This window comes from Tachysurus vachellii, chromosome 9 (assembly GCF_030014155.1).
Source record: "Tachysurus vachellii isolate PV-2020 chromosome 9, HZAU_Pvac_v1, whole genome shotgun sequence".
NCBI classification, from domain to species: domain Eukaryota; kingdom Metazoa; phylum Chordata; class Actinopteri; order Siluriformes; family Bagridae; genus Tachysurus; species Tachysurus vachellii.
Window position 1 is genome coordinate 21,243,322 of NC_083468.1, and position 26,924 is coordinate 21,270,245.

At 38.3% G+C, this 26,924-nt stretch overlaps 1 protein-coding gene across 1 annotated transcript; it reads left to right on the forward strand.

Moving 5' to 3' along the window:
* Nucleotides 1-305: 305 nt before the first annotated feature.
* Nucleotides 306-26,924, forward strand: hgfb (hepatocyte growth factor b). The gene is made up of 18 exons (XM_060878216.1): nt 306-529; nt 1,810-1,966; nt 2,689-2,801; nt 3,240-3,354; nt 5,372-5,514; nt 6,498-6,618; nt 7,542-7,660; nt 9,740-9,905; nt 11,614-11,747; nt 14,831-14,924; nt 17,905-18,041; nt 20,468-20,497; nt 20,593-20,698; nt 21,007-21,081; nt 21,486-21,635; nt 22,607-22,713; nt 22,820-22,962; nt 24,162-26,924. The coding sequence occupies exons 1-18, from the start codon at nt 481-483 to the stop codon at nt 24,345-24,347; spliced, it is 2,145 nt and encodes a 714-aa protein (XP_060734199.1). The 5' UTR covers nt 306-480; the 3' UTR covers nt 24,348-26,924.

The window sequence follows — 26,924 nt, forward strand, 5'->3', positions numbered from 1 at the left end:
ACTTGGTATGAATTGCTATGAAAAATGATGGAATTGCTCCTTGTTTTTTAAAACAGACCTGAAGACTTGGACTTGATCCCGTTCTGTAGACTGATCCGATTCCAGTCAGTACATTAACAAAGCTGTAAAACTGTGCTTCGTGTTAAATGAACTTCCCGCACCGGTTCAACAACCTCAACTCTTAAGAGCATTGGCCAGGAAATTGTGCCTGTGATAAAGGGGGCTTTCCTCATCCTGGACGCTGGGATCGCTTTAAATGGCTGATGGAGTAAGAGGGGAGGGATAACAGCACTGAGTAGGACTCCGAGCGCGCGTCTCACCATCATCATCATCATCATCATCATCATTATCCTCCTCATCATCATCACCAACAGCCTCCGCTCAGTGGACATCACGGCCAGCAGCTCTGCGCTTCAGCGCGTAAAACACTTCGTCATTTCTCCTCTAAGCAGCTTCGATCACAGCCTACCCGACTACACCATGTGGATTTATAAGATCCTTCTTTGCCTTTCTGTCCTGCTTTACTCGGGTAAGTTAGTTTGATGCTGCACGACTGTTCTCAGCTCGAGGTTTATTATTAGCATTATTATTCATCTCCAGAGTTTGGATAGAAAAGTCCAGGATAGATAAGATTGTAAACTTGATGAAGCCCGAGTTGAGTCGATGCGCAAAAATCCTCTTTCGGGCGCTGAGATCTGAACTGTCTCTGTGTCGTACTTTAGCCTGAACACTTTTACTACATGTTAAATAAAGTTTCGCAAGCTTTAGACAGCCCTGTTAGGTTTACAACATCTGGACGAATGAGTCACGGAGCTGGGAATTAAAGAAGCAAGATGCGCTTATGTTTAGCAGGCAGTGGAAGTGCTGTAGGCTCTGAAAACAAGGAGCTTGCTCACACTCATAGCTCAAAGATGTAAAGTTCAAGATAATAAATAGTCAGGGTGGCTTAATAATCTCATCTCTCTCTCTCTCTCTCTCTCTCTCTCTCTCTCTCTCTCTCTCTCTCTCTCTCTCTCTCTCTCTCTCTGTGCGTGTGTGTGTGTGTGTGGTGTGTGCCTTACATCCCATAAAAAAAGTCAATCTCTAATCCAGTGCATTTGAAGAATGTTTGCTTTCGGGTAGTTGGTGATATATTCATTGATAAGGATATAAAATATGCTTAGGAGTTTACTCAAATTTAAATTTCAAATGTTGATGGGCAAAGGTTCAACCCTGATACCAGGGGGAATGCTGCCTGGAATGGGGATGCAGATGTGAATTTTTTTTGCCTGGCTGCCTTGTATTTCCATTCAACATTCAAGGTAGGTTTTGGCTAGAGACAGACCAGTCCAGTGTGCTTATCTTTAACAGAAAAAAAAAAAAAAAAATTCCCTCCTATTTCAGCCCATTAAGAACTTGGACTGCAACCATGTCCAATGACCTTAGACACTAGAGCTTGTTCATGTATGTGGAAGTTTGTCTCTGGTTCGGTTCTGAAGGAGTTCTGTTACCTGATCGGCAAGGATTTGGCACATTCCCACGTGGCCCTTACAATGAATCCACTCAACCTGAGTCACTGTACTTAATCAGAAAATGGTGGATATCCTTGCCTCTTATTACACAAGCTGGATTAATCTTACACTAAAGCACACTGTATTGGCTCAAGTTCTGCTCCACGTTGCCAATGTCTAGTGTACTTAATCAGTTATAGTCTTATTAGTGTCAGGCTTGTTACTATACCCTCTGTCCTGTGTAATCTTTATCATTATTATTAGGATTTTTTTTTTAAGAAATGTATTTGATCTATGACAAATTTGTTTCATATGGCAGAAAGCAAGAGGCATGCACTTCAGGACTACCAGAAGACTGACGGGGTTCGTCTGGTTGCTCCGCCTGACGCTTCATACATGATGAAAAGCAAGAAGATGAGCTTAGGGAAGTGCGTGCGGCGCTGCAGCCGCTCAAGAAAACTCCCCTTCACCTGCAGGTATGGAGGCCTGTCAGGGTCAATAAATGCAGTTAACCTTGTACTGTTATGAATACAAAGGAAGCATGTGCAATCTATACAGAGAACCACCTGCAGCTTTCCCATAGAGAGACTTTGGAGGTCAGAGTGTGGATTTGATCAAAGCAAAAATATTTGTGCCATGATGAAACATTGGCTTGTTACTAAATGGAAAAATGGATAGTCTGCACCATCCGGCATCTCTCCTACAAAACCTTCTCAAAACAAGAAAAAAAAAAGTTGGCACAGCGTAAACTGCACAGTGTGCTCAGAGGAAGGAGCTGGAAGCTACATTACAACTGGAAATGCACCATCAGCAAATCAAGTACTTCCTATTTTGAAGTCTTGCGTAACGGCTCATTTGCCAAAGAGCACCTTGGCAAGCTCGGAAATATCAGCCATACTTTATAGAGACATTCAGCATAGAAAAGGAATTTAGAAATTAAAATATCAGTGCCACAAATTCTGTCAGGTAGAAAAAGTAGCAGCTGTTTCTAACCTCAAACAGCTGGTTACTCTCTCTCTCTCTCTCTCTCTCTCTCTCTTATTCTCTCTCTCCCTCTCACACACACATACACACACACACTATCTCTCACTTCCTCGGGTCCTTAATTCATCAAATGTTGTCTATTTAAAAAAAAAATAAGTTAGCAAAGCAAGTGAATGGATTAATGAATTAATCTGCATGCAATCTTTCTCTCCAGAGCTTTCATGTTTGATCAGAATGGCACAAAGTGTCATTTACTCTCCTTCGACAGCCTCACAGTGGGCGTCCACGCCGAGACTGACTTCAGCTTTGACCTTTACGAAAAAAAAGGTATAAAAGCTTTCTTGCATTACAGTTGCAGTGCTGATGCTATAATTTGACAAGGAATTTAGTTCCATATGGTTTGATTAGTAACATACATCTGGTCCTGGTTTTTCATGGGGGTCCTTTACGCTAAAGACACACTTTCTTCCACTTTTTTCAGCTTATGTAACTGTCTAATGCTGTTTAGAGGCCTTATTTATAAAGGCTTTTTTTTTTTGAGAATGCTAGATGAAAGGTGGATGACTTGTATACACAGTGACATGCAGACGTCAGGAGTTGACACAGCACTGACAGCTTGTCTTGTGACCTCTATGTCAGCAAATCTTGTTTCTTTTTTTTTTTCTTAACAAAATTAAGTACTATTGTCCTTGTTTGTGTGGCACATGGCCTGATATGAAATAACTGTTCATTTATCAGACCACCTTGGCTGTGTTTCTTTTGTAGACTTTGTAAGAGAATGCATCATTGGCACAGGCCTGAATTACAAAGGGAGGAGATCTGTGACCGAGAGTGGTGTTGAGTGCCAGAACTGGGATCTGAACACACCACATGAACATCAGTAAGATTCGCCGTCTACGCCTTTTCCGTCTTTTTAAAATCTTTCAAAATCTTTATTGTGTCTGGATCGATTTCACTAGTCCTTTTTCATTCCCGCTTTATTAGACACCTTTGTTATTTGTAATTCTGTGACAAATGAAATGCAGTTGCACTCATTTGGAACAGATGCATCACAGACTTCACAAGGGTCTGCTCAAGATTTGAGGATTTAATGATTAATTCAATTGTATTTTGACAGAAAGCTATGCTTTGTGGAAAGCTTTAGTTCTGACAGCAAGCTCGGCTTTATAAACCTTGAGTCAGACATTCACATGCCTGTTGTTCACATGCCTCACATACAGTCTATTTATGCTTATACTGCACTAACATCTAGGGCCATATTCAAGGCCACCATTGTCAAGTCCAACACCAGGTCTAGCTGAGATCAAATCAAGACTAAGTGTCTTCAGCGGGTCGAGGCCAAGTCACGACCAAACCTAAATGAAAGTGAGGTTTAGCTTGTGACCAAAAATTATGAAACACTAGAGGCCAAATTTACTTCCCCTAGCTGACTTTATTTCAGTATTGCACAAATTATTATGCTATGTTTATTTCAGATGAAGAAATTAGTCTTTGTGAAACTCCTAAAAATGGCAACAAGTCCAAGTCGATTCAGAAATCATCTCAACACCAGACACGGGTTCTATAACATCACACACAACTCGAGCTATAAACACTGTATAGACTTGTGAATAACTGCACTTAAATATGCATTTATATGCTCGCGCTTCTATAAATAAGTGTGCTGAGTTGTAGGAGTTGTTTTTAAAAGGTTAGTGCAGAGGGTCGGCGCAATGGTGGGAGTCTTGACAGAATGCAGCACAAGGCTTAGATAAGATAGCTAATGTGTAGGGCTTATTTGCCAAGAGTTCATTATGGCTGGTGAGTTCATTAAGGATGCTGAAACAGCATGGAGCCATCGGTTTACTGCCTGTCATTTACTAGGGAGAATAGTGAGACTGTGACTCGGTGCCAAGAGAGCTATGCGTCTCAGACCTTCACAAAGCTGCCGACACATGAAAACACGACTACCTTGAAGGGACCTTGAGGGTGTTTTTTTTTAATTCTCACCTCCCCTTGTACTTTCTTTCCCCTTCAACTTTTTATATTTCCTAACGGACTATTATATGGTTAAAAAACCTGCTTTGAAACTGTTTCAGCAGATTTGGAGCTGAACACTGGAAAAAGGAGGCACTGTCAAAATAATTTGTCACATTTTGATATCATTGACAGCTTTAAAACCGATTTAAAGCACAATCTAGTATTGCAGGATAGTTGAGGTTCTGACTCTAGTGGACAGGTTTTGACTAGACCGTATGGACTTTATATGAGATTTATGGGCCTGCTCACTTTCAGACCTCCGCTGAGAGAATTGCTCTGGCCTCCTGGCACAAGGATGTTGACCTCTACATTTTTTCATGAGCAGGCATCTGCCCCATGTCTGGGAATCCCTCAGATCACTTATGAGTAAAGGAAAGCAAATTTTAGATTGATAACCAATTCCAAATTCTGATTAATTGATAGATCACTTTGAGTTTAGAATTTCTGCATCTTACAATGTTTATTTTCTCTATAAATCCCAAAGGACGTCTGTAATATGTGAACTATATTCTATAGACAGAAATGGCTGATTTTCTTCTTTTTTCTCCCTTTTTTGTCTCACATTGAGTCTGAGAGTCTCTGCTTCTTTTGATCTGAACCTGCTTTGTGGTCTTTGATTTACTCATATGAGTGGGAGTGCAGAGGAGGACTTGAAGTGGGTGACATCAGTTCTAGGATGGCTGTCTGTCTTCCTGTTTCCATTTATCTTTTTTTTCTCTTTTTTATCTGTTTAAAGCGGAAGTCTTTTCCAGTGTTAACAGACATACAGAAGTCTCAGTAGCACAGCTGGTTGTTATTTCCTGAATATACAGATGAAACGATAGAATCCCTTGAGCTTACCCTCATTCTCTTTTCCTTTACCTATCAAACACACTTAGCTTCTTACCCCGGCGGCATAAGCAGAAGGACCTTCGGGGAAACTTGTGCCGGAACCCAGACAATAGCACTACGGGACCGTGGTGTTTTACCAAGAACCCCAGCATACGTTATCAAAACTGCAACATTCCCCAATGTTCGCAAGGTAAGCTTCCGTTCATGTATCTAAACTCTAAGCTCATTGAACAATTTGCTGCTGATCTGCTCTTTGATTAGATTTTTCGATTGCCTTCTTTGAGGTAAGAAGACATTCTGCTTGTGAAGTCACGAGCCAGGACTTTTTTTTTTTTTTTTGCATGTGCTACTCTGCTCGCTAAATCAGGACATGGGAGAATGTGGGCTGAATATGCGGAGTGCAATGTAGAGAGCTTTCTCTGGAGATAGCGATCAGGCAAACAGAGACAGCCTTCTGTCTATTCTCAGAGCACTGTGCTGAAATACGACTGGGAGGGTTTGTTAATAAATTAGTTTCCCATAATCAGAAACACACGCAGATGGATGTAAAATCAAGGTTTCATGAAAATGGCCAGGGCTGGACATCTGGTTCCAATATGCTGATCCAGCCTTTATAGTGGAGTACAACAGTCATAACAGGCTTTCGCGGGTGCATTGCTGCTTATGTGACCTCTCTCTGCTGTGACGTTCGCCGGGCCATTATGACTAAGCCTCTAGATTTTCAATTACTCATTTTGGTAACCTTTGATCAGTTGAAATCAGTTAGAAGCTCTGGTCAGCCCCTGGAGACCTACTGACAGCTTAATGGGTGGTATTTCAGCTTATTAAGGTGAGGTGTTACCTGATGTAGGACCCAGTCTAATGGCTACGCATAGGAATTTGCTTAATATTAGATGAGAGGGAAAAAAACATGAGATCGATTGCAATAAACATTAACCTAATTCCAGATCCAGTGTTCTTAGTGACGGCAACATTCCTTCATCAGTTGTTTTTATTTCGGTTGCATAATGTGACAACCATGTAAAATAATTTTCTAGTTTCTGAGCATGCTAAAGTCTCTCAGCTATGTGTGTGTGTGTGTGTGTGTGTGTGTGTGTGTGTGTGTGTATGAGTATTCCTTTGGGCTTGCTCCTCAAGACTAAGATTCTTACCAGCCATGTTCCTCATCCACAGTGGAATGTATGATGTGTAATGGAGAAAGCTACCGCGGGCCCATGGACCACACGGAGAGTGGCAGAGAGTGCCAGCGCTGGGATTTAGATGAACCTCACAAACATCTCTTCCATCCCAAAAGGTACAAACCCTCTTGGTGAGAGCGTATTCTATAAGGACTTGTATTCTGTTAATGCAATACCATGCAATTCCCAGTAATTGTAATTGTCATCTACACCAGCACTTGTTGTATAAATGAATAAATAAATAAATATTTACATCATGTACAATATTCTATGTAAGATATGTCTAAAATCTCAGTTCAGACATTTAAAACAATGATTTGTACATGAAAAGTTACCTGAAAATGGATGTTTCATCCTTATTCACCCCTTTGGGAATCACACTTCTGGAGTCCATTATGACATGTCTGTTCTGCTGGTTGAAGTATGCACAAGAAATAAATCTGGATAGTTCTGGAAGAAAGCTTATGTCCACTTTGGTATGTGATCCTTACTGCTGTATACAGTATGTGTGCAATCTGCACTCGTGTATTGCTACACGAACATTGTATTCATCAACATTACTTTCAATTAACATCAAGCTGACATACTGCAAAACGTTAACCCCGTAGCAAGTCTTGAGAAATCTTAGTGATAGGGGTTGAGAAATGGACGTGAGTTGTTTAGCTACGCTCCCTTGAGTCGATAAACTCACAAGAGCTCTTTAATCGGACATTGGAAATGATTCCAGTGAGGAATGGCATCTGCCAGCACGGTTTGAAATCAATAAAGTATATTCCCAGTACTTTGCAGTGTGGGAAACGGTGCATCCTGTAAAACGTGACCGTTTTCCACGATCCTGCCAAAGAGGCAAGTTTTGGCCATGTTGTTTTAAGCTTTACAGGCTTTAGGGTTCACAGTCCAAGCAATTCACAGAGATGCCACAGAAGCTGACTGCATCCGAAGCACAAATTGGTTGATACAGCATGCCTGCAGGTGATTGTGGGGACGGCTTGTTGTAAATCAGGCTGCACAGTGTTGCTCACTCTACTCTCTCTGTCAGGTACCCAGATAAAGGACTTAAGGATAACTTCTGCAGGAACCCAGACGGACGCCAGAGACCCTGGTGCTTCACCACCGATCCTGACACTCTGTGGGAGTACTGCAATGTCAAACAGTGTGGTGAGTGTGATTGTCAATGTGTGTGAGTATATACAGATTCTCCCTGGGTGTGTGTAGGCAAGTCAAGGAGACCAAAAAAAAAAAAGACTGCCAAATTTACAGCTTCCTCTTCCTGCAGCTCCCCACTCATTTGGGACCCTCACAGGAATGTTGTTTGTGGCGAACAGAGAAGAGGAGGGTTTGTCCATAAAAACCCTCTTCTTCCTCCATTATGCTCCCTTACTCTTGCTGTTCACCAAATTCTCCAAGTATTTGTTTTTCCTCATCAGCGCACTGGTGCATGGCCTTATCTGAGTGGGTGCCGGGGCCCTGTCTTTTGGATTGCTTTGTAAACTCTGTGTCTGCTCTGCAGACACGAGACACGTGTGTGTTTCAGCTTTGCACACAAACACACACACACACACATTTTCAGACAGGCTTTTCCATCCAGTGCTGTAATCGGTGACATTAATGAGTAGACTTAGTTCCTCGCCTTTTCCTCTTCCTGTTTCAGCTCCTTCTCCTTCTGCCTGAGCATATTTTAATGACTTAGGAAGCAATGAAGCAGGATATCAGGCTTAGGTTTGGCTTCCATTTTATAAAAAAAGACTTACTGTACTACCCGATGGAACTGCGCTCGTGCTTGGATCACAATTGCTTTCAGTGCTGTACGTATATTTTTTTTAACAGAACTGATTTACTAGTTCTCTCAGACACTGTGGATCTACAACTTGTAGAATCTCCTTACATCTCTCTCTTTACAAAATCTCCGCACAGTTCTTTCAGCCATGTGCGTCCCATCTGTGTGGAGACTGATGCAGAAATGATCTGCAGAAACGATCAGAGCATCTGTGTGCAGATTTACATGGCGTAGGTCCACTTGGAAAGTCAACCTCCTGTCTATCTGAGCCCTGGTCTTAAGGCCAGAAAACGCTCTTTAAACCTCGGCTGTTGCTCTGCAGTAAACACAGCTAAACATGAAGCTTGCTTTTCCAGCTCTGCCTTGCTACTAATGAAGCTGAACCTACATGACATTGCCTGAGTATGCAATAATAAATTATGTTAACATGACATGAGAAAGCTCTATGTAGTAGGAGCAGACCAGCTTGAATTGAATGTCATACGAGGTTCTAATTAAAGAGAGCGAATTTGGCGTTCATGTGACGGGGCCGGTGCGCCTCAGAATTAGTGATGTAACCAGACATAAAAACGTTATTTTTGGAATAAAGATGTCAAATAAGTTTTTTCTTTTTTATAGAAAGCTTATCAGTAAGCTTCACTGGGCAGATTCTAAAGGTGTGGGTCAGAACTGGGAGCCAGCAAGTCAGTATATATTCATACAGTGATATGTGAAGCTTAGCATGATCGGTATAAGCTATGAAGCGTGTGGGACAATACTAACATCAAACGTTTATTAAAATGTAATGCGATTACTGCATTCAGTAATTGTGCCTTAGTTTAAATTACTCAAATAGTTTACATTTACAAAGAGAACATGATTAGAATACATCATGGCTAGATACAAACCGAAATAATAATTGCTCAAATGGGATTACAGTAAGATTAAAAACAAAAACAATCCCTTGTACATATTTAGACCAATCATGAACTTGAGTGATATGAGGTTAAGGAAGGATCAGAAACAGATTTCTTCAGTGCTTTCCAAAAACTTCACCCTTTCCAGTTTAAGCCATACAGAACAAACAACACTGATATTTACAGATCCAGATAAGGATAAGCAGATGCTTAGTGACGCCCCTGATCTAAATTATAGAAATGTAAATATGTTTTTACTTATTTATTTAGTGATCGTGATTAAATGAGGATTAACTGGCTTAAGAAGCGCTTGTTTAAGAAATATTTGACTGATGTTTTACCAGAAGTGTCGCTTGTTTTTATTGTTTTCCATTCAGCAGCTGCTTTGACTCACTCAGGACGCAAATAGAAAAAAAAAGGACCCAGAACTACTGTTGTTATATTTTGAACATGAACAGTTGTAGAAACAATGAGTCTGACTCATCATTCATCATACTCAATGAATAAGGTTGTTTGTTGATTTCTTTTACGTCATTCCACCTCTATGTTTTTCCTCCTTTGCAGAATCTGACAGTCACAATGATGTTGAAACGACTACGTCATGTTTCCGGGGGAATGGGGAAGGATATCGTGGGACGGTGGCAGTTTCCAAGGATGGTTTGATTTGTCAAAGATGGGATTCCCAGTTTCCACATTCGCACTCCTTTACACCACAGAAGTACCGCTGCAAGTGAGTGTGCTTATAAAAAACACCTCCTAAATACAGTGTGCATACATTATAATAGCTGTATATATGTCATAGCTTTGTTAGTACTATAACATCACTATCTCCAACATCTCTACACACACTTAGAGCAAATTTCCAACTGTGTGTGTGTGTGTGTGTGTGTGTGTGTGTGTATGCATCATACCCAGACATTTTATAGGTGTCAAAGATGGCAACTTACTTTAACATAATGTGACTGCATGCTCTAGTGGGCAGTGTTGTATACTGTAATTGCCCCAAGGCAATATTATGCTAAAGTTACTTTTGAATTGCATTTTTTTCCCAGAACCTTAAACAAGTTTTGTATTGTTTGTATTTTGTATTGTTATCAATCAGCAAGAATTTAGCACCGCTTCCCTATTTGTGTAATGATTGGCTGTATAATAAGTAAAAATTTTGTATTTCTCCAACGTGCACCCTTTTGCTTTGCATTAGTTTGGTGGTTTTAGTGGAGCATTTGTTGCACACTGCACTATTGGCCAAATTACCTTTACTTGATGCACCACAGATTTGCACAATGATTACATGAGATTGTGCAGATGTGCATGCTGACTTTCGGATAATTGCAAATACAAAATGCAAACACACATGTGAACCTTTATAGAAGTATAAATTAACCCTTTTTTAAAACAGATAATTAGTCATTTTGTATTTGAACATTCTCTAAAGACAGACAACAAGAAACAGACTCAGACATAAACGCACTACTGGCTAAATTATTGTGGCTGACTTAGACCAAATTATGAGTGAAAGCACAGGCTATAATTGTACGGCTAGTATGTTTCCACACTATGGAAAGAAGTCATATACCTTGTTCAAGCACACCATATATACACTGATTTACAATATTTATATGTAATAGATTGTTTACATTTTTTTTTTTTACATAAATTGTGTGGTTTTTTTTATTATTTATTTATTTTAAAATGCAATTCATCTTACCAGCAGCAGAGGGCTCTAAATATCACTAAACGCTCCTTTAATTCAGCTACTCCATGACAAATTAAATACATCGATCGCAACACAACATAATATTTCTTGCATTGCTGATCTTTACATTTATTTTCATTTAATGCTTAGCGATTGTGATTTTTTTTAGCGAGTCAAATAATTTAGCTCAGATCACCAATAAGACGTGACTTTTTTTTCAATTCCCAAATAGCTTGTTGATGTGCTGTAACATAAACCAGACAATTATTAAAATCAGCAATGTGCAATGATAAATACATCAAGCATTCCTGAATTAATTATATCTTGCCTACTGTGTCTGTGCTTCATTATGAAGATTTATTTCTATTTATCTTGATAACCGGTCACCTTCAGTAATCCACCGACTCCATGCAGTATCTCTTTAACAAGCAGTAGTTCAGCGGATCTTCCATCACGCTGCCTCATACGCACAGCTGAGTCAAACACACATCCCACTCTTCACACTAATGAACAGCTCAGATGTTGGAAAAAAAAATAAAAGTTCTCACTTACCTCAGCTCTCAACATTCATCTAGAAGAACTGGCTCAAATAGCTGACTTGTTCGCAAACCACAACTCACGACACTTTTTCAAATTCTGCTTATTTGTCTGGAGCAGACCGATGGTACAGTCAAATAAAATCCATTACGGTAGCCAAATCTATATAGTGTTATACATTATTGTATGTATGTTTGCATTGCAGAGACCTGAGGGAGAACTACTGCAGGAATCCTGATGGACGTGATGCCCCATGGTGCTTCACTATGGACCCTAACGTACCTTGGGTCTTTTGCACTAGCATCCCAGGCTGTGAAGCAATAACAGCTGAACCTGACGGTGAGCTGCAGGTTACATTCAGTGCACTATTTTATATTGTATTTTGCCAATAGTCCCAACCTACTTCTAAATCAGCATTGCTTTACAAGGTACCTGATGTATATATACAGTGCTTAGGTTTGCACAAAACATCATTTGTCACTTGTTATCAACATATACCATAACTGTCAGCTTCAGTCTGAAATCTTGTGTACACTTTTCTGGACACAAGCTTCCAAATCTTGTAGGTTGCAAACGGTTTATTCAAAATTCTGTCTTTCCTCATATCTCTTCATCAGTTTCAAACTAAAAAACAAACATTGACGCACAAAAACACAATGACAAAGTGTTTTCAAAGCAAGGTGTATTAGATGTTAATGGATTCCTGTTTTTAAAAATATATTCCAGGATATTGTTTATAATACAGTAGTAAGGAGTGATAAAATATAGTAAGGCATTGGCGGCTCAAATGATTACGGCTCTACATTGTCTAACGCAAGGTTATGATTCAAGATCCAACACCTCAAATCTGCTACTGTTGGGATCTTGAGCAAGGCCCATAATCCTCTCTGCACCAGGGGTGCTGTATCATACCCCAGACTCTTTCTTCCAAAGCTGGGATATGTGAAGAAAAGGATTAATGCACGTGCGGTGATAATAAAGGCTTCTAAATATAGTTGGTCTATAAATGTAGGTGGTCATGATTAGATTAGATTCACTTATTTGTTATTGATCAGAGTTAAATTACAAGGAAATGCAGTTAGCATATAACCAGAGGCAAGTTACCTGAAGGTGTAGAGTACAAAGAGACAATGCCTTCAGGTGGCATTAAAAATCCTGTGATGTTTGACCTGTGATGTGTGTACATGAGTCTGGAGACTTGGATTAGAGTAATGAAGACAGTACAGTGAACAAAGGTGCAAAAGTGGAATGGAGTTACAGAGTACAATTTGGTTAGTCCATATGCAGAAGTGGGTGATGAAACTCTAATGGTGTAAGCTGATCTGAGGCAATATGGGGGTTGGAGAATGGGGGATTAGAGGCTTTTTCAGAAGTAGTAAAAAGTACTTTTTACTAGAGTCATGGCCATACTGACCTTTTCAGCGCTAATATGTAAGTCTGAGATATACAAATGAGCAGTCCAGATTTTTGCAAAGCACAATTTTATTGTATTCAATATAATATTATTGTCATCCTAAAATTAAAGGTTGTTTTTTTTCTTTTTTTCTTTTTATTTACTTTTTATTTCATCAGAAATGAAGCAGTATATTTGCCATTTACAATTTATTGTTTTCTTCCATGTAGCACTAATGAGGCTTCGGTTTATAGACCGATGTGCTCATTATATGTGATTGGAAAAGAAATCAAGCTGTTTCACTAATTTTCCTCAACATTGGGATTGTTGTCTTTCCAAGAAGGTTACACGGCTTTAGTATAAAAATTGCTGGTCTTTTTTTATTTTATTTTTTTTTTTGCTTTTGATAGCACTTGCTCTTTTGGGCTCATTTGTCCTCATGAAACATAAACTGTTCGCTTGTAATGCAGCATTTTCTGAGATACTCTCATTCTTCCATTACCGAGGTTTGGCATTCGTGCAGACTGCTCCCAGTGGTCCGATCTCCATAGCCTCTAAAATAGGCTGTAGTTTGAGGCATGCACATAGGGAATGAACGGTAGTGTGGGAATATGACAGTAAGGCTTAGACATTAATCACCACTGACGGCTTTGAGTGTGTTACAATGCCAGGGCGGGTGCATAGGAGGACATGGTTAGGTGCTGATGCTAAAATCCATTTAGCCACATTTCTGATTGTGGACAATAGGATCAGGGATAAGGCCATATAGGGTAAATGGAGCTTTGTTGCTTTTCTGTAAGCACTGTTAGCTCATTGTTTAACTCTTGTGTAAACATATTGGATGTATTGTCTTTGCATGTATATTATTATTATTGTTATAGTAACGTTGACATACATAGTGCAAGATTTATAGAACCCAGATGCACCAAACCTTTACTCATTTTCCATAGAAAGCCATGCATTTTAACTTTGGTTATGTTTGTATGAGTCACTGAAAAACATTGAATATCATTTAAAAATACACAAAAAATAAAACAGTCTTGTAAAATCCCCCAGTAATTTCAGCAGATGAGTCGATCAACATTTGGAACGATCACGTAAGTGTTTTGATCTCCCTGATTTTAACAGAACCCCTGGAAGCCCCGTCCCTTTCCCCCATCAGAAACAATATAGCCAGTACTCAAATTTCCTGCTTTAACTATTCTGTCAAGGTAAATGCTGAAACAAAATTGATAAAAAATGTTTATTAAAAATGACAGAAGACGTTCAGCTAAAGAAACTTCTTTTCTGAATTTTTTTTATTATTATTCTTTGCATCCTCAGATCAATGAATGAATAATATATACAGTACCATGTGGACACATTTCATAACTTGGGAAAACTGGGAAAATTAGTAAAATGGCAATACTGAAAATGTACTGTGCTTATGAATATAACATACTAAGATAAGATAAGATAAGATAAGATAAGATAAGATAGACCTTTATTCGTCCCACAATGGGGCAATTTCTGTTACAGCAGCAAAAATAAATAAATAAATAAATAAAACTATATATATATATATATATATATATATATATATATATATATATATATATATATATATATATATATATATATATATATAATATTATGTCTTTGTTATATATATATATATATATATATATATATATATATATATATATATATATATATATATATATAACAAAGACATAATATAATATACATAATATACAAAAAACAAAAATATATAAAAAGAGTAGTGGTTACACTGATGACATATTGCACATAAGTGGTATTGCACATTTTTCAAAATTTCTGTTATTGCACGTGTTTAAAATACTTTGTTATTGTTATTATTGCAGTGAAACAGTAATAACAGTGTGTATTATGGTGACTAGTTCATATATATATAGTCTCTTCAGTGGCACTGTTACAGAAACAACCTACAGCTACACAATATTTATATTCCATTTGAAGTTATGATTGACAGGTCTGTATAACCACATTCCTGTATTTTTATCTTCAGAGTGTTACACAGGAAGTGGCGAGATGTACAGAGGGAGGCAGATGAAGACTCGTTCAGGCATCCCCTGTGCACCATGGATGGGCCATACTGAGAGGTGAGATCCTGAAGCCTCAAACTCAGTAGCAACACTCCCTCAATCATACTGAGTGCACTCAGGCCATAAAAACAAGCTTTCATCAAAAACTAACCTCTAACCACTAAACTCCTGAACCTGGATGCATTCTTCAATGAACTCTTTTCTATAAACCTGGCCAATCTTACAGTAAGACACTACAAAATATATTGATGTTCATGCAGCACATCCTTTCAGCTATTTAGTTTCCATGGACACGGATTCAAGTCGTATTAACACTTCATGCATTGCGGGATTTCAAGGACAGTCCCTTGATTCTGTGTGCTGCTTGAATGATCTATTTATCTTTGTGGTTCAAGGGTAAATCTTGGTAGCAAAATTAATAGGATAGCAGAAATAGCTCACACCCACACGTTTCTGGGATTTGATTTTTAAGCTCAATGTGACCACACAAATGTCAATGGAGAAGCTGTAATGAAAAATGGCAGTAAACATGCAGGACACATTCCCATGTGCAGGGTTACATGTATAAGAAATGTTTGTCTTTGCGGGCATGCATGCATTTGATGCATTTGGGGAAAATGGGTATAAGGATGGTAATACGCTGAAAGAAAGAAAGAAAGAAAGAAAGAAAGAAAGAACATTTGTAAAAAAAAAAAAAATACAATTATTTATTATTATAAAATAATTATTATTTTATTTATGTATTTTATTTAATAATTTTATTGATTATTATTATTATTATTATTATTATTATTATTATTATTATTATTATTATTATTATATATTATATATTTAATTTTATTTTGTGTATTATTATTATTATTATTATTATTATTATTATTATTATTATTATTATTATTATATAAAATATACCACAAATACCATTTTAGGTTATATATTAATATATCGAAAGTGAAACCAGCGTGAAACCAGAAAGCCTTTAGTTTAAAAATGGACTTTTGATTTGTAAAAAGCAAAGGTGGACACATCGTTTTCTTATGACGGATTGCAGTGTCCTGGATAACTCATAAATCTTTACATTCCTAAAACACAGTGTCTATAAACACATTTTTGCTTTAGTTTGATTAAAACTAGCATGTTTATTTCACATGTACTGATATTTTTTACTTCTACATTGCTTGAATATTTGTTTGACATATGCACATGTAAACGTGCTAGATTGCTTTTTGTTACGGAGATTAAGATTGGCGTGAGTTGTAGGTTTCCAAAGAAAAGAAAAACGAGTGCGTATGAGTGTGTGTGTGTGTGTGTGTCTCCCCAATTGAAACAGTGCAGTGATGTTTCTGTTGTCCACCCTGACCCAGAAATGTGTGGCGTTAAATAACTTCCTTGTTTTCATGAACAAGTTCCAGGTCAAAGTTCGCTCCCCCCGTGCTTTCGCACAACCTCGCTAAGGCAATGAAACAAAGCACAGGGGTTGCTGGATTGCCAGGGTGTATTTGTCTTGCTTGAGAAAATAAGCTCCTTGCAGTTTTTTTGTGGAAGAAAAACATGGTTTAGTGGAGAAACCCCTTTCTGAGAGTGTTCTAATTGATGGCAGTGTGCAGCAGTCAGGGTGACTTAATTCTCCAAGAATTAACAACAGGCTTTTGCAGCTGGAACAGCAAGCTTTAGGTCTGACCTCTGACCTCTCTATGCCCGGTCCTTACTCAGACGTCTTGCCATACGCACATCAAAGCGGGTCTAGTTCTTAATTTGACCTGCACTCTGTGAGACATCACGGCTAGGTCAAAGGTCACTCAGGTGTGTAGGTGTGAGAACTTAAGATTAACCCTCACTACTTAGCAGTAGGCGTCTCATTACGATATAGAAGGATAATTGTATTTTTATACTGTTAGCTTTCATGTCTACATAGTTTTGTCATTTCAGGTATTAGCAACTTCATTCATTCATTTTCTACCGCTTATCCGAACTACCTCGGGTCACGGGGAGCCTGTGCCTGAATCTCAATCTCAGGCGTCATCGGGCATCAAGGCAGGATACACCCTAGACGGAGTGCCAACCCATCGCAGGGCACACACACACTCTCATTCACTCACGCAATCACACACTACGGACAATTTTCCAGAGATGCCAATCAACCTACCATGCATGTCTTTGGACCGGGGGAGGAAACCGGAGTACCCGGAGGAAACCCCCGAGGCACGGGGAGAACATGCAAACTCCACACACACAAGGCGGAGGCGGGAATCGAACCCCCAACCCTGGAGGTGTGAGGCGAACGTGCTAACCACTAAGCCACCGTGACCCCCCCGGTATTAGCAACTTAAACAATAAATATGAAAATTTTAAAAACCTTAATTTCACCTTATTTCCTTCAGTCCATAATAACATGAACGTAAACCTTATATTATAGCTATATAAAGGTGATAGACGTGAAGCGCTTTTTCATTTCCGTTAAAGAAAACTGTCATTTTGATTTCAGCATTGTCTCACCTTTAAGGAACATTTTAAATGGGTCATTTTGATCTGAACAGAGGAACCTGGTTGGAATTCTTCCAATCATCCAACTCCTCAGCCCTGGGTCTGTCTTTGTACCATTTGGATTTCTTCGCTCCTATGGAATTCCTGCTGGAAAATTTGTAGTGTTTTGACACTATGGTATTCCCTGAATGTGGAGGAACCCTGGCTATTAATGTGGGAGAGCTGAGAGAAAGGGGTCGTGTCACGATTAATGTTGAAGCCAAATGCTTCTTCGTGTCTCTGGAGACGAACAAACCGCACAGCTGTATAGCACAGGGTGGGGAAGAAGAAAGGGCTCACAAGCAATTTAACACTTACGCGTATGTTCTGATTACAAAGCGTCAGGTGAATGACGAATGAGTTGGGTGTCAATTTTTGATTGTATTGTAAATTCCCTTAACATCACTGCTCCATATTACTGTGGGTACAGGATATTGCCTCGGGGTTTAGATTTGATGAAATCTTATGTCCGTTATGGTAATATGTGAATATTTTCTAATCCTCCGCTTTTCAGGAAAGCGCAAGACATGCTGACCCAGAGTGATGAACTGGAAGGTAATTTCTGCAGGAATCCAGACAAGGACAAACATGGGCCATGGTGCTACACCAACAGCTCCCTCATCCCCTGGGATTACTGCACAGTCAAGCGCTGTGAGTCACTCTCTCACACACACACACACACACACACACAAATCTATATTGTATGCAACATCAAAGAAAAGTGAAGCCTGTGATTGCGAAAGTACACAGCATCATTGGTGTGAACGCCATAAATCAGCAGATTCACAACATACATAATCACCATTAATAAGTGTATCTGAGTTCCAGTTGTAACACTACAAAATGTGAAAAAACTTCATTGGGTGTGAATACTTATGCAACACACAGTATTTTCTCTTGTGTAACAATGTACAATTTCTCAGCCAAATTTAGAGTTTGTTTAAAAACACCTTTTACAAAAATATCTTTATCTTTTATCATTCGATTCTTCATACACGATGTGTCCAGAAATTCCATCAAGCTGATATTATAACTACAAACTCATACAAGTACACGTTTATCACTATAAACTTAAACATAAACGTATCATGTTCCAGGGATGTGGTAGCCTAGTGGTTAAGGTGTTGGACTACCAATCGGAAGGTTGTGAGTTTGATTAATACGTCCACCAAGCTGACACTTCTGGGCTCCTGAGCAAGACCCTTAACCCTCAATTGCTCAGTTGTATAAAAAAAAAAATGAGATAAAATGTAATTCGCTCTGGATAAGGGTGTCTGCTAAATGCTGTAAATGTAAATGTTCCTAACCACCTCAGTAGCGTTTTTTATTCTTTATTAAAATCGCACTGGACGTGTGTAAATTCGAATGTTTCAGCTAATAACAGATTGAATTTACTATGCGACCTGAGGACCTGAGCCGACTTGGAATTATTTTACCATTTGTCCATAAGCTTTTCCTTTCTGCTAGGAGATACTGTATTCATCATGCTCCTGCTACCTAGTACATTATTCCTGTAATCATTCATATCTGCAAGTGTTTGTTTAACAGTTCCCTGAGAAACAATTCCCTTCAGACATTCTCGAGTGTAATATGTGACTGAAATCCATCATTTAATAACAATTTATTACATTTTAGACATGAGACATGACTGAGTAATTTTAGCATCTAACTAAACGTTCAGACTTGTCAAAAGCAATAAAATGGAAAATAATAAGCATCAGCAGTTAAAAAAATAAAATAAAATAAAAAATCAGTAAAGTAAATAGTAAAAATCCCAAGTAACAAACAAGCTTCATATGATGTAACAATTGCAGACATTAGGTCAGCGTTGGGGGGGCACGGTGGCTTAGTGGTTGCATTGATGCCCGATGATGCCTGAGATAGGCACAGGCTCCCCGTGACCCGAGGTAGTTCGGATAAGCGGTAGAAAATGAATGAGAGTGAGAATGAGGTCAGCGTTGGATAGATGTGTGTATGTGTGTATTTGTGTGTGCTCTTTCTGCTAAAAATTCCTTGTAGCTTTGTAACTGGACAGAGAAAAGCTTGGATAAGCTTGGATAATGTATCTCCAAACTAGTATCTCTGATACTTAACATATGACTCATTTAAGCCATTGCGTCATCCTAATTAAACATTACGATGACATTCTATAGACTTTTCAGATCTACAGTCTTGACATTGATCATGCTACAATGCTGTTGTATAATCAAATCTGATTGGTTAGAAGGTACTGATTAAATTTCTAGAAGGGAAGCTCTTGAAGCATTTTCCAGGTCGGATGACAGGTTTCTATTTATATGCTTGTTCCAATAAGCTATCATTTGTAATATATCATAAAGGGATGTGCAAATGTGTGTAATTGTTGATCCGGTGAAGTTTTCTTTAATAAACCTTTATTTAACATTTTTTTTTAACGGTACTTTAAGTTTCCTGACATTAGAATGTCTTCAGGATAGATGATTTGGTAACATGACAAACTGCTTATTAATTGGTATGAGACTGAGAGATACTGTATGGGAGGCTGGTGACAGAGTGACTGTTTATATCCGTTATAACATAAGCGATAACGTAGCATTGTTCACGAACAATAAATGCACCTATAAATGGGTTAAAAAAAGTGGTATTACATGTCATTCCTTAATATATAAACATTCCAAGGTGGTAACAGTAACTCATGACAGCATCGTGACACTGACATGGTGTTTATTTGACTTACACTTATGGTCCATGATTACATTCACATACACTTTTGATTAAAGGAGGTAAAGTCCATTTGGTCTGGACTGCCTTTCAGCACTGGGTATGTCTTTCTCTCTTTGTCCATCTCTCATACAGAGCGAAGGTGCTTCACAGAGGGGTTTATAATTCTTGCTCAATCATCATGTAGCCAAAACAGTCCCACATGCAGGTTAAGTGGATGCAGTAGACCTCACACAAATGTTCTCTCAAGTTACACTGTAAACAGTGTGTAGATACGCTCATTAGTTTATCTCACATTGAACATCTTGGGCTAGCTAATTATGAAATGAAACCTGGAGTAATTTTCTTGTACCCTGTTTTTTTTTTCTTTTTTTTAGGTGAAATACAGAGCAGTGGACTACGAAAAGGTACTTATGCAGCATTATTATGATTTGGTCCTAGTCGTAAATAGTATAAGAGCTTTTCAGAGTATGGAAAAATAATATTTCTTTTTGAATTGTAGCTGAAACCTCGATCACGTCCTGTTTTGTCCATAAGCAAGTGAGGATAGTAGGCGGTGGCCCCTTTCCTATTAAAGAGGGCAGTTGGATGGTCAGCATTCAGAAAGGGTGGGTAACAATGCTGATTTCTTTCTACATAGCGTTAGCACTTGCTAAAGTTGACAGTAAAATTTGCAGGAATAAAAGTCTAAATGTTGTTTTTACACAATGTGTCATTACACGTGTCATTTGTACTTGAACTGTCGCACCATGGCGGTTTGAATTCGCTAGAAATTCCCTGCTAAACACACTTAGCAGTGTATCTGTGCTAAATGTGAAAAAGCATGATGTAAATATCTGCCTGGGTCATCTGTGGTTTATAAAGTGTGACGGTTATATTCAGCGATGTTGAGAGTGTTCATGGTCTGTGTGTTCAGGGCTTCTCACTCATGCGGAGGCTCGCTGATCCGTGAGGAGTGGGTGCTGACGGACAGAGAGTGCTTCTCTTCATGGTAATTTATCTGCAGTCGCTTTACATAAGCAATGTCACGCCCTCAGTTTGACCTCTACATTTGCAGAGGTCAGAAGGGTCTTTCTACAGATCTCACACGATTTGTCTTACATGTCTAACATAACAAATCATAGCTACTGATGCTTTTAAGACTAAAAATATTAGACCACTGCCATAAATGTATGTTCTCACAAGATCTCAGTGTAAAGAGATAAAAGGCAGAGAATCAGGGATGGAATTTCTTTAGTTTATTTACAAAAATATAATACATTTATAAAAAAATAATAAATAAAAAATACCAAAATATAAATAAATAAATAAATAAATAAATAATAATAATAATAATAATAATAAAAAGGAAGGATTATAAGGCAAACATTTACCAGTGATCTTTGTCTTTCTTAGTGTTCCTGATCTGTCTGAGTACAGCGTGTTGCTTGGTTCTGCGCATCTGAATGAGTCTGGAGAAAACAATTGGAGCAAGCAGGAAAGGAGGATTGCTCACGTTGTCTGTGGCCCCGAAGGCTCAGGACTCGCCCTGATACAACTGGCACAGTAAGACCCACCAAACCAATCATGTAAAAATAAAAACAATCAAGCAAACAATTCAATTTTTTAATTTACATTTTATTTTCTTGTGCTTTCCTTCGATAGTTAGCTTTATAGTTTTTAACCTGCTGCACATTCTGACAAGCAAGTCAGATAGCTGAGTTATTATAGCCTTCCTGTCAGCTTAAAACAGTCAGTCATTCAGCTCTGACCTCTCTCAGCAACGAGGCATTTACGGCCACATAACAGGTTTATTTATGTATTTTTTTTTATTTTTAGTTTTTGGGCACCATTGGGTGAATTCTTAAGACTGTTGAGTGATAATCCATGGAGAGCAGAAGTTTCTGAGATACTCAAACCAGCTTATTTGGCACCAAGAGCTGTGCCATGGTTAAAATCACTGAGATTAAGATTTTTGCACATTTTGATATTTGATATTAAATGGAGCTGCTGTAGTTGCATGAGTTTGATGTGTTGCATTGCTGCCACATGTTTGGCTGATTAAATAATTGCATAAATGAGCCAGTTGACTGGTGTTCCTTTTAATGTGGTATGCATAATTTATATAATTTATACATTATAATCAATAAGTAAATATACAAAGAATAATTGTATGTGGAAATAATCACCAATGGGTTATTATGAGAAATCTAGTGATCTAGATGTAGAAACATGCTAAAATAAAGCATATTGTATGTCACTTTAGTCGTATTAATCTGTGTTGTGCCATTAAACAGTATGATAGCTGGTGTAATTTATGAATACAATTCAGCTCTTTATCAGAATGTTAGTATAGTAAATATTCATGTAGACATGCTGTATTTATTATAGAAGTATGGTTATATGGTTATGTTATCTTGGTATGGGCTTTCATCATTGATCCCACACTTACATAACATGTGTGTGAATTGCAGTTTTTCATAGTGCAGTGAGTTAAATGTCATCGCTGTTTCTCTATTTTCTGCTCTGTATCTCAGAGGTGCTCCCATCGCCGAGCACGTGAGGACAATTCAGCTGCCTGTGGCTGGCTGTACCATTGCAGAAGGCACTGTGTGTTCAACGTACGGCTGGGGGGAAACTAAAGGTGCATATTATCTTACATTGCACAAATCAGTGCCAGGTTTTCACAGAGCTTCGTTATCACAGTGCAATAAAAGTATAGTGTAATAATGAGAACTATAATCTTCTAGGCACGGGACATGAAGGCACACTTAAGAGTGTTCAGCTGCCCATTGTTAGCAATGAACGCTGCCAACAATTACACAGAGGAACGCTACAAATCACTGATGCTAAAGTGTGCGCTGGCGGGAAGAGAGATGAAGGAGTGTGTGAGGTGAGAAGATTCACACACTATAGGATATCATATGTACAGCCATATCTGAACAGGCTGATTTAATTTTATATATTTTTTGCTTTTTATGTACAGTATCAGAATGTTTATATATATATATATATATATATATATATATATATATATATATATATATATATATATACATATGTGTGTGTGTGTGTGTGTGTGTGTGTGTTAATACAATGTTTTATTTTTGGAATATGAAGCAAGAGATTCAAATTTACAGGCTCTGGTGATGAAATAAATCAGTGATGAAACTTTGGGATAATAAAACATAATTTTTCAAACATGTTGGTTTAATAGTTAGCATGTTTTTCATGTATTTCTTGCCTTCGGATGTGTATGTGGAGTTTGCATGTTCTTCTTGTGCATTGGAGGTTTCTGGGTACTCAGGCTTTCTCTCCAAGTCTGAAGACATGTGATGTTGGCTGATTGGCATGTCAAAATTATCTTGGATGTGTGAGCATGTGTTTGATTTTGCCTTGGGGAGGTTTGGCACTCCAATCAGAGTGTCCCCTGGGCAAGCTCTGGGTTCCCTACGACCCTGTGCACAATTGGTGTAGGAAATGGAAGGATGAATGGATTTATCAAAACATTAATATGATAACGGTAAAAATACTAACGAAATGATAATGAGTGTATGTATTTGTATTGTATTAGCTAATAGCTATAATGCTCACTCACGCACTCATTTTCTACCGCTTATCCGAACTACCTCGGGTCACGGGAGCCTGTGTCTCAGGCGTCATTGGGCATCAAGGCAGGATACACCCTGGATGGAGTGCCAACCCATCGCAGGGCACACACACTCTCATTCACTCACGCAATCACACACTACGGACAATTTTCCAGAGATGCCAATCAACCTACCATGCATGTCTTTGGACCGGGGGAGGAAACCGGAGTACCCGGAGGAAACCCCGAGGCACGGGGAGAACATGCAAACTCCACACACACAAGGCGGAGGTGGGAATCGAACCCCCAACCCTGGAGGTGTGAGGCGAACGTGCTAACCACTAAGCCACCGTTCCCCCCAGCTATAATGTGATGCAGCCTTACTGCAAAATTACTTTCTGATATTGTCTACTAGACACATTTGCCAGACTTATAGGGGAAAAAAATCATATATTATTAATAACTGCTCCTTTTTTAATGCATCTTTATTGTCACTTCAACAGAAAGACTACGGTGGACCACTGGTGTGTCAGGAAAAGGACAGTAAGGTTATAGTGGGAGTGAGCATCCATGGCAGAGGATGTGCCCGACACAACAGGCCAGGTATCTTCGTCAGCGTGGCCCAGTATACAGGATGGATACACAAGGTGTACAAAACATACCCTACTTCAGATGTAATGATGAGCTGAGCTTCAGTAAGACAAGACCTGGAACTGTGCAGTCTTGAGGATCCAAAACATTGGAAACAAAATCAAGGTGACCCACATTAGTGACTTCACAACTCGCACGTACATTCAAAGTTAATAAAAACTATGTCCAAAAATGTGAAAACTGGGACAACATCTGAAAATAGAACCTGACTGACTATGTTCTGATTTCATAAAAAAGTGAAGGTGATATGGCTGGATTTCATTCAATTCCATATGTATTGTTGGAAAAGTTGAAAGAAACGGTACGAAGGCCAGCTGCCTAAACCCTGATCAAGGACAAGCTTTGTAAATCTTTATATGGATTGTGGAAATTGTTATAAATTTGAAAGCCATGTTTAGGGAAGATGTTTTTTTTTTCCCCTCAAAATCTGTGGATGATTTGTGAATGTTGTGTACACACGAATTATAGAAAGAAGAGCGGAGAAACGATTTCTCTGGGAATTGATTAAGATCATAAGGAAAGATACAGATCTGAAGCGATTGTAGAAACTTTGGCCCAGACTATAAAGAAAATCTTCTTTCTTATTTTTATCAAACAAATATATGGACAGAACAAAGATTTGTCGAGTTATACATTCCTACATATTGTACATCTCTTCTCTAAACCTTCCCCGCAGTATTATCTGTTACAAAAAGGTGTGCATAATATATGTGTAAAATATGTGTACAGTAGTATTAATTATAGGCTTTTTATTTTTTTTTTTTGTACTTTTATGCTCCTGATAATACTTGAATACACATACATCCAAACAAAACACTGTCTGCTCCAATCGCACTTCCTCATGTCATGAATTGAAGGTTCAGTTTTCTTTATGCAGGTGTGTACATCATGTTTAGTGAACTCTGTAGATGTTCTAACATGTTAATGTATCTCCAACATATGCTGTGTTTGAATTATTATCAGAAGCCAATAGAAGGTTTATGTGTTGTAAATACTGTAGTCATCACTCCCGATGCTTGGGTAGGTCTCATAGACCTTTTATGGAGGTTGTAAAATATTATGGGTCTTTGCTTGTGTGTGTGTGTGTGTGTGTGTGTGTGTGTGTGTGTGTGTGTGTGTGTGTGTGTGTTTTCTTGGCATAATCTTGATCAGTAGATATTATTGCCAATAAAATTGTTGAAAGCATGCTGGGATCAAAAAGAAAGTAGATGCTAAATTTAGTTCTATTTTGTAGTTATTATCAACTGACCTCTTCAAAAGTTGGTGGGTGGTGGGGGGCATATGTCTGAGTTGTTTGTCAACCATGCTTCTGGTAGGATGCAGCTCTGCAGGACAGAGTGTGTGTGTGTGTGTGTGTGTGTGTGTGTGTGTGTGTGTGTGTGTGTGTGTGTGTGTGTGTATTTTATTAATTGATCAAAAGAATGGGCCTATACAACACTTTTGATCCAGTGGAAACTCTAACCAGGTCCCCACAAGGACACACAGATCTGACTGTTTTGGCTTTGTGGGGACATTTGGCTGGTCCCCACAAGGTTTTATTTTGTGTTTCAAAAATTCCAGCTACAAAAGTTCCAAAAAAAGAACTTAACAAAAGTTACAAAAAATGTTTTTTTTTTTGGTTACTAAAGTTTAAAGTTAAGTTAAAATTAGGGTAAGATTTAACTGTAGGAATAACATCCATTAGCTGTATTTTTAATTATGTCAGGAGACAAATGTGTGTGTTTGCGTGCTTCTTCGATCTAGTTGAGAAACATGCCTAGTTAAGCAAAGATATACCTTTTCTCTGTTTTCATATTCTGGATTAGTTGTATGACAAAGCCCATCCGTCAGAGTCGGTTAGCGTGTGTGGCCGTGGCTTGCTCTAGTTTTTCATTCTTGACCTCTTACTTTGGACTGCATCCAATAACAATCAGCTTGGAATATTACCCCCCAAACCATGTCAGCTTAAGCAAATACCATTCTTTCCGAGCACTCCTGATGCTCATTAATGTTGGTTTATATGAAGGATGACTTTAATTTGTATGAGTCCAAAAGCAGACATCTTTATATTAAGCAATACTAGGAATGTTCAGCATGTGCTGAAAAACAGCCGAGACGAACCATGTAAACATCTTACTCTGTGATAACTTTATGATTATATGATTTATCTCTTCCCATATTTGGACCTTGCTGATTGATTCCATACCAAACTATTGAGTTTCTCTGTGCAAATTTGCTATGTAATGTAAAATTATTTACACTGAGGTGACCTATACATACATGTCAAATCAGCTCTGCAGTTTTCATTAGGAGTTTCATGTTGGTTATTTTATTATTAATGTTATTTGTTGTAAATGTGTCACCTTTATGAATGTACAATGCTGCTATTTACAATAGAAGGTTGTAAATGTCATCTGTGTACAGCGTTTTCTCTCTTCATAAACTCCTACAATTAGGAGTGTATTGTGTGTATTCATATTCAATGTATTATTCACCTGTATTGTATGGTTCATGCTGAATTACCTGGACAGCTGTATTTATCTGCTTACATCGTGTGTTCATTAGGACTCCTTTATGTGCCTTTACCATGTTTACCATGTCTGAAATTAAAAATAAAATATGATTAAACAATAGAA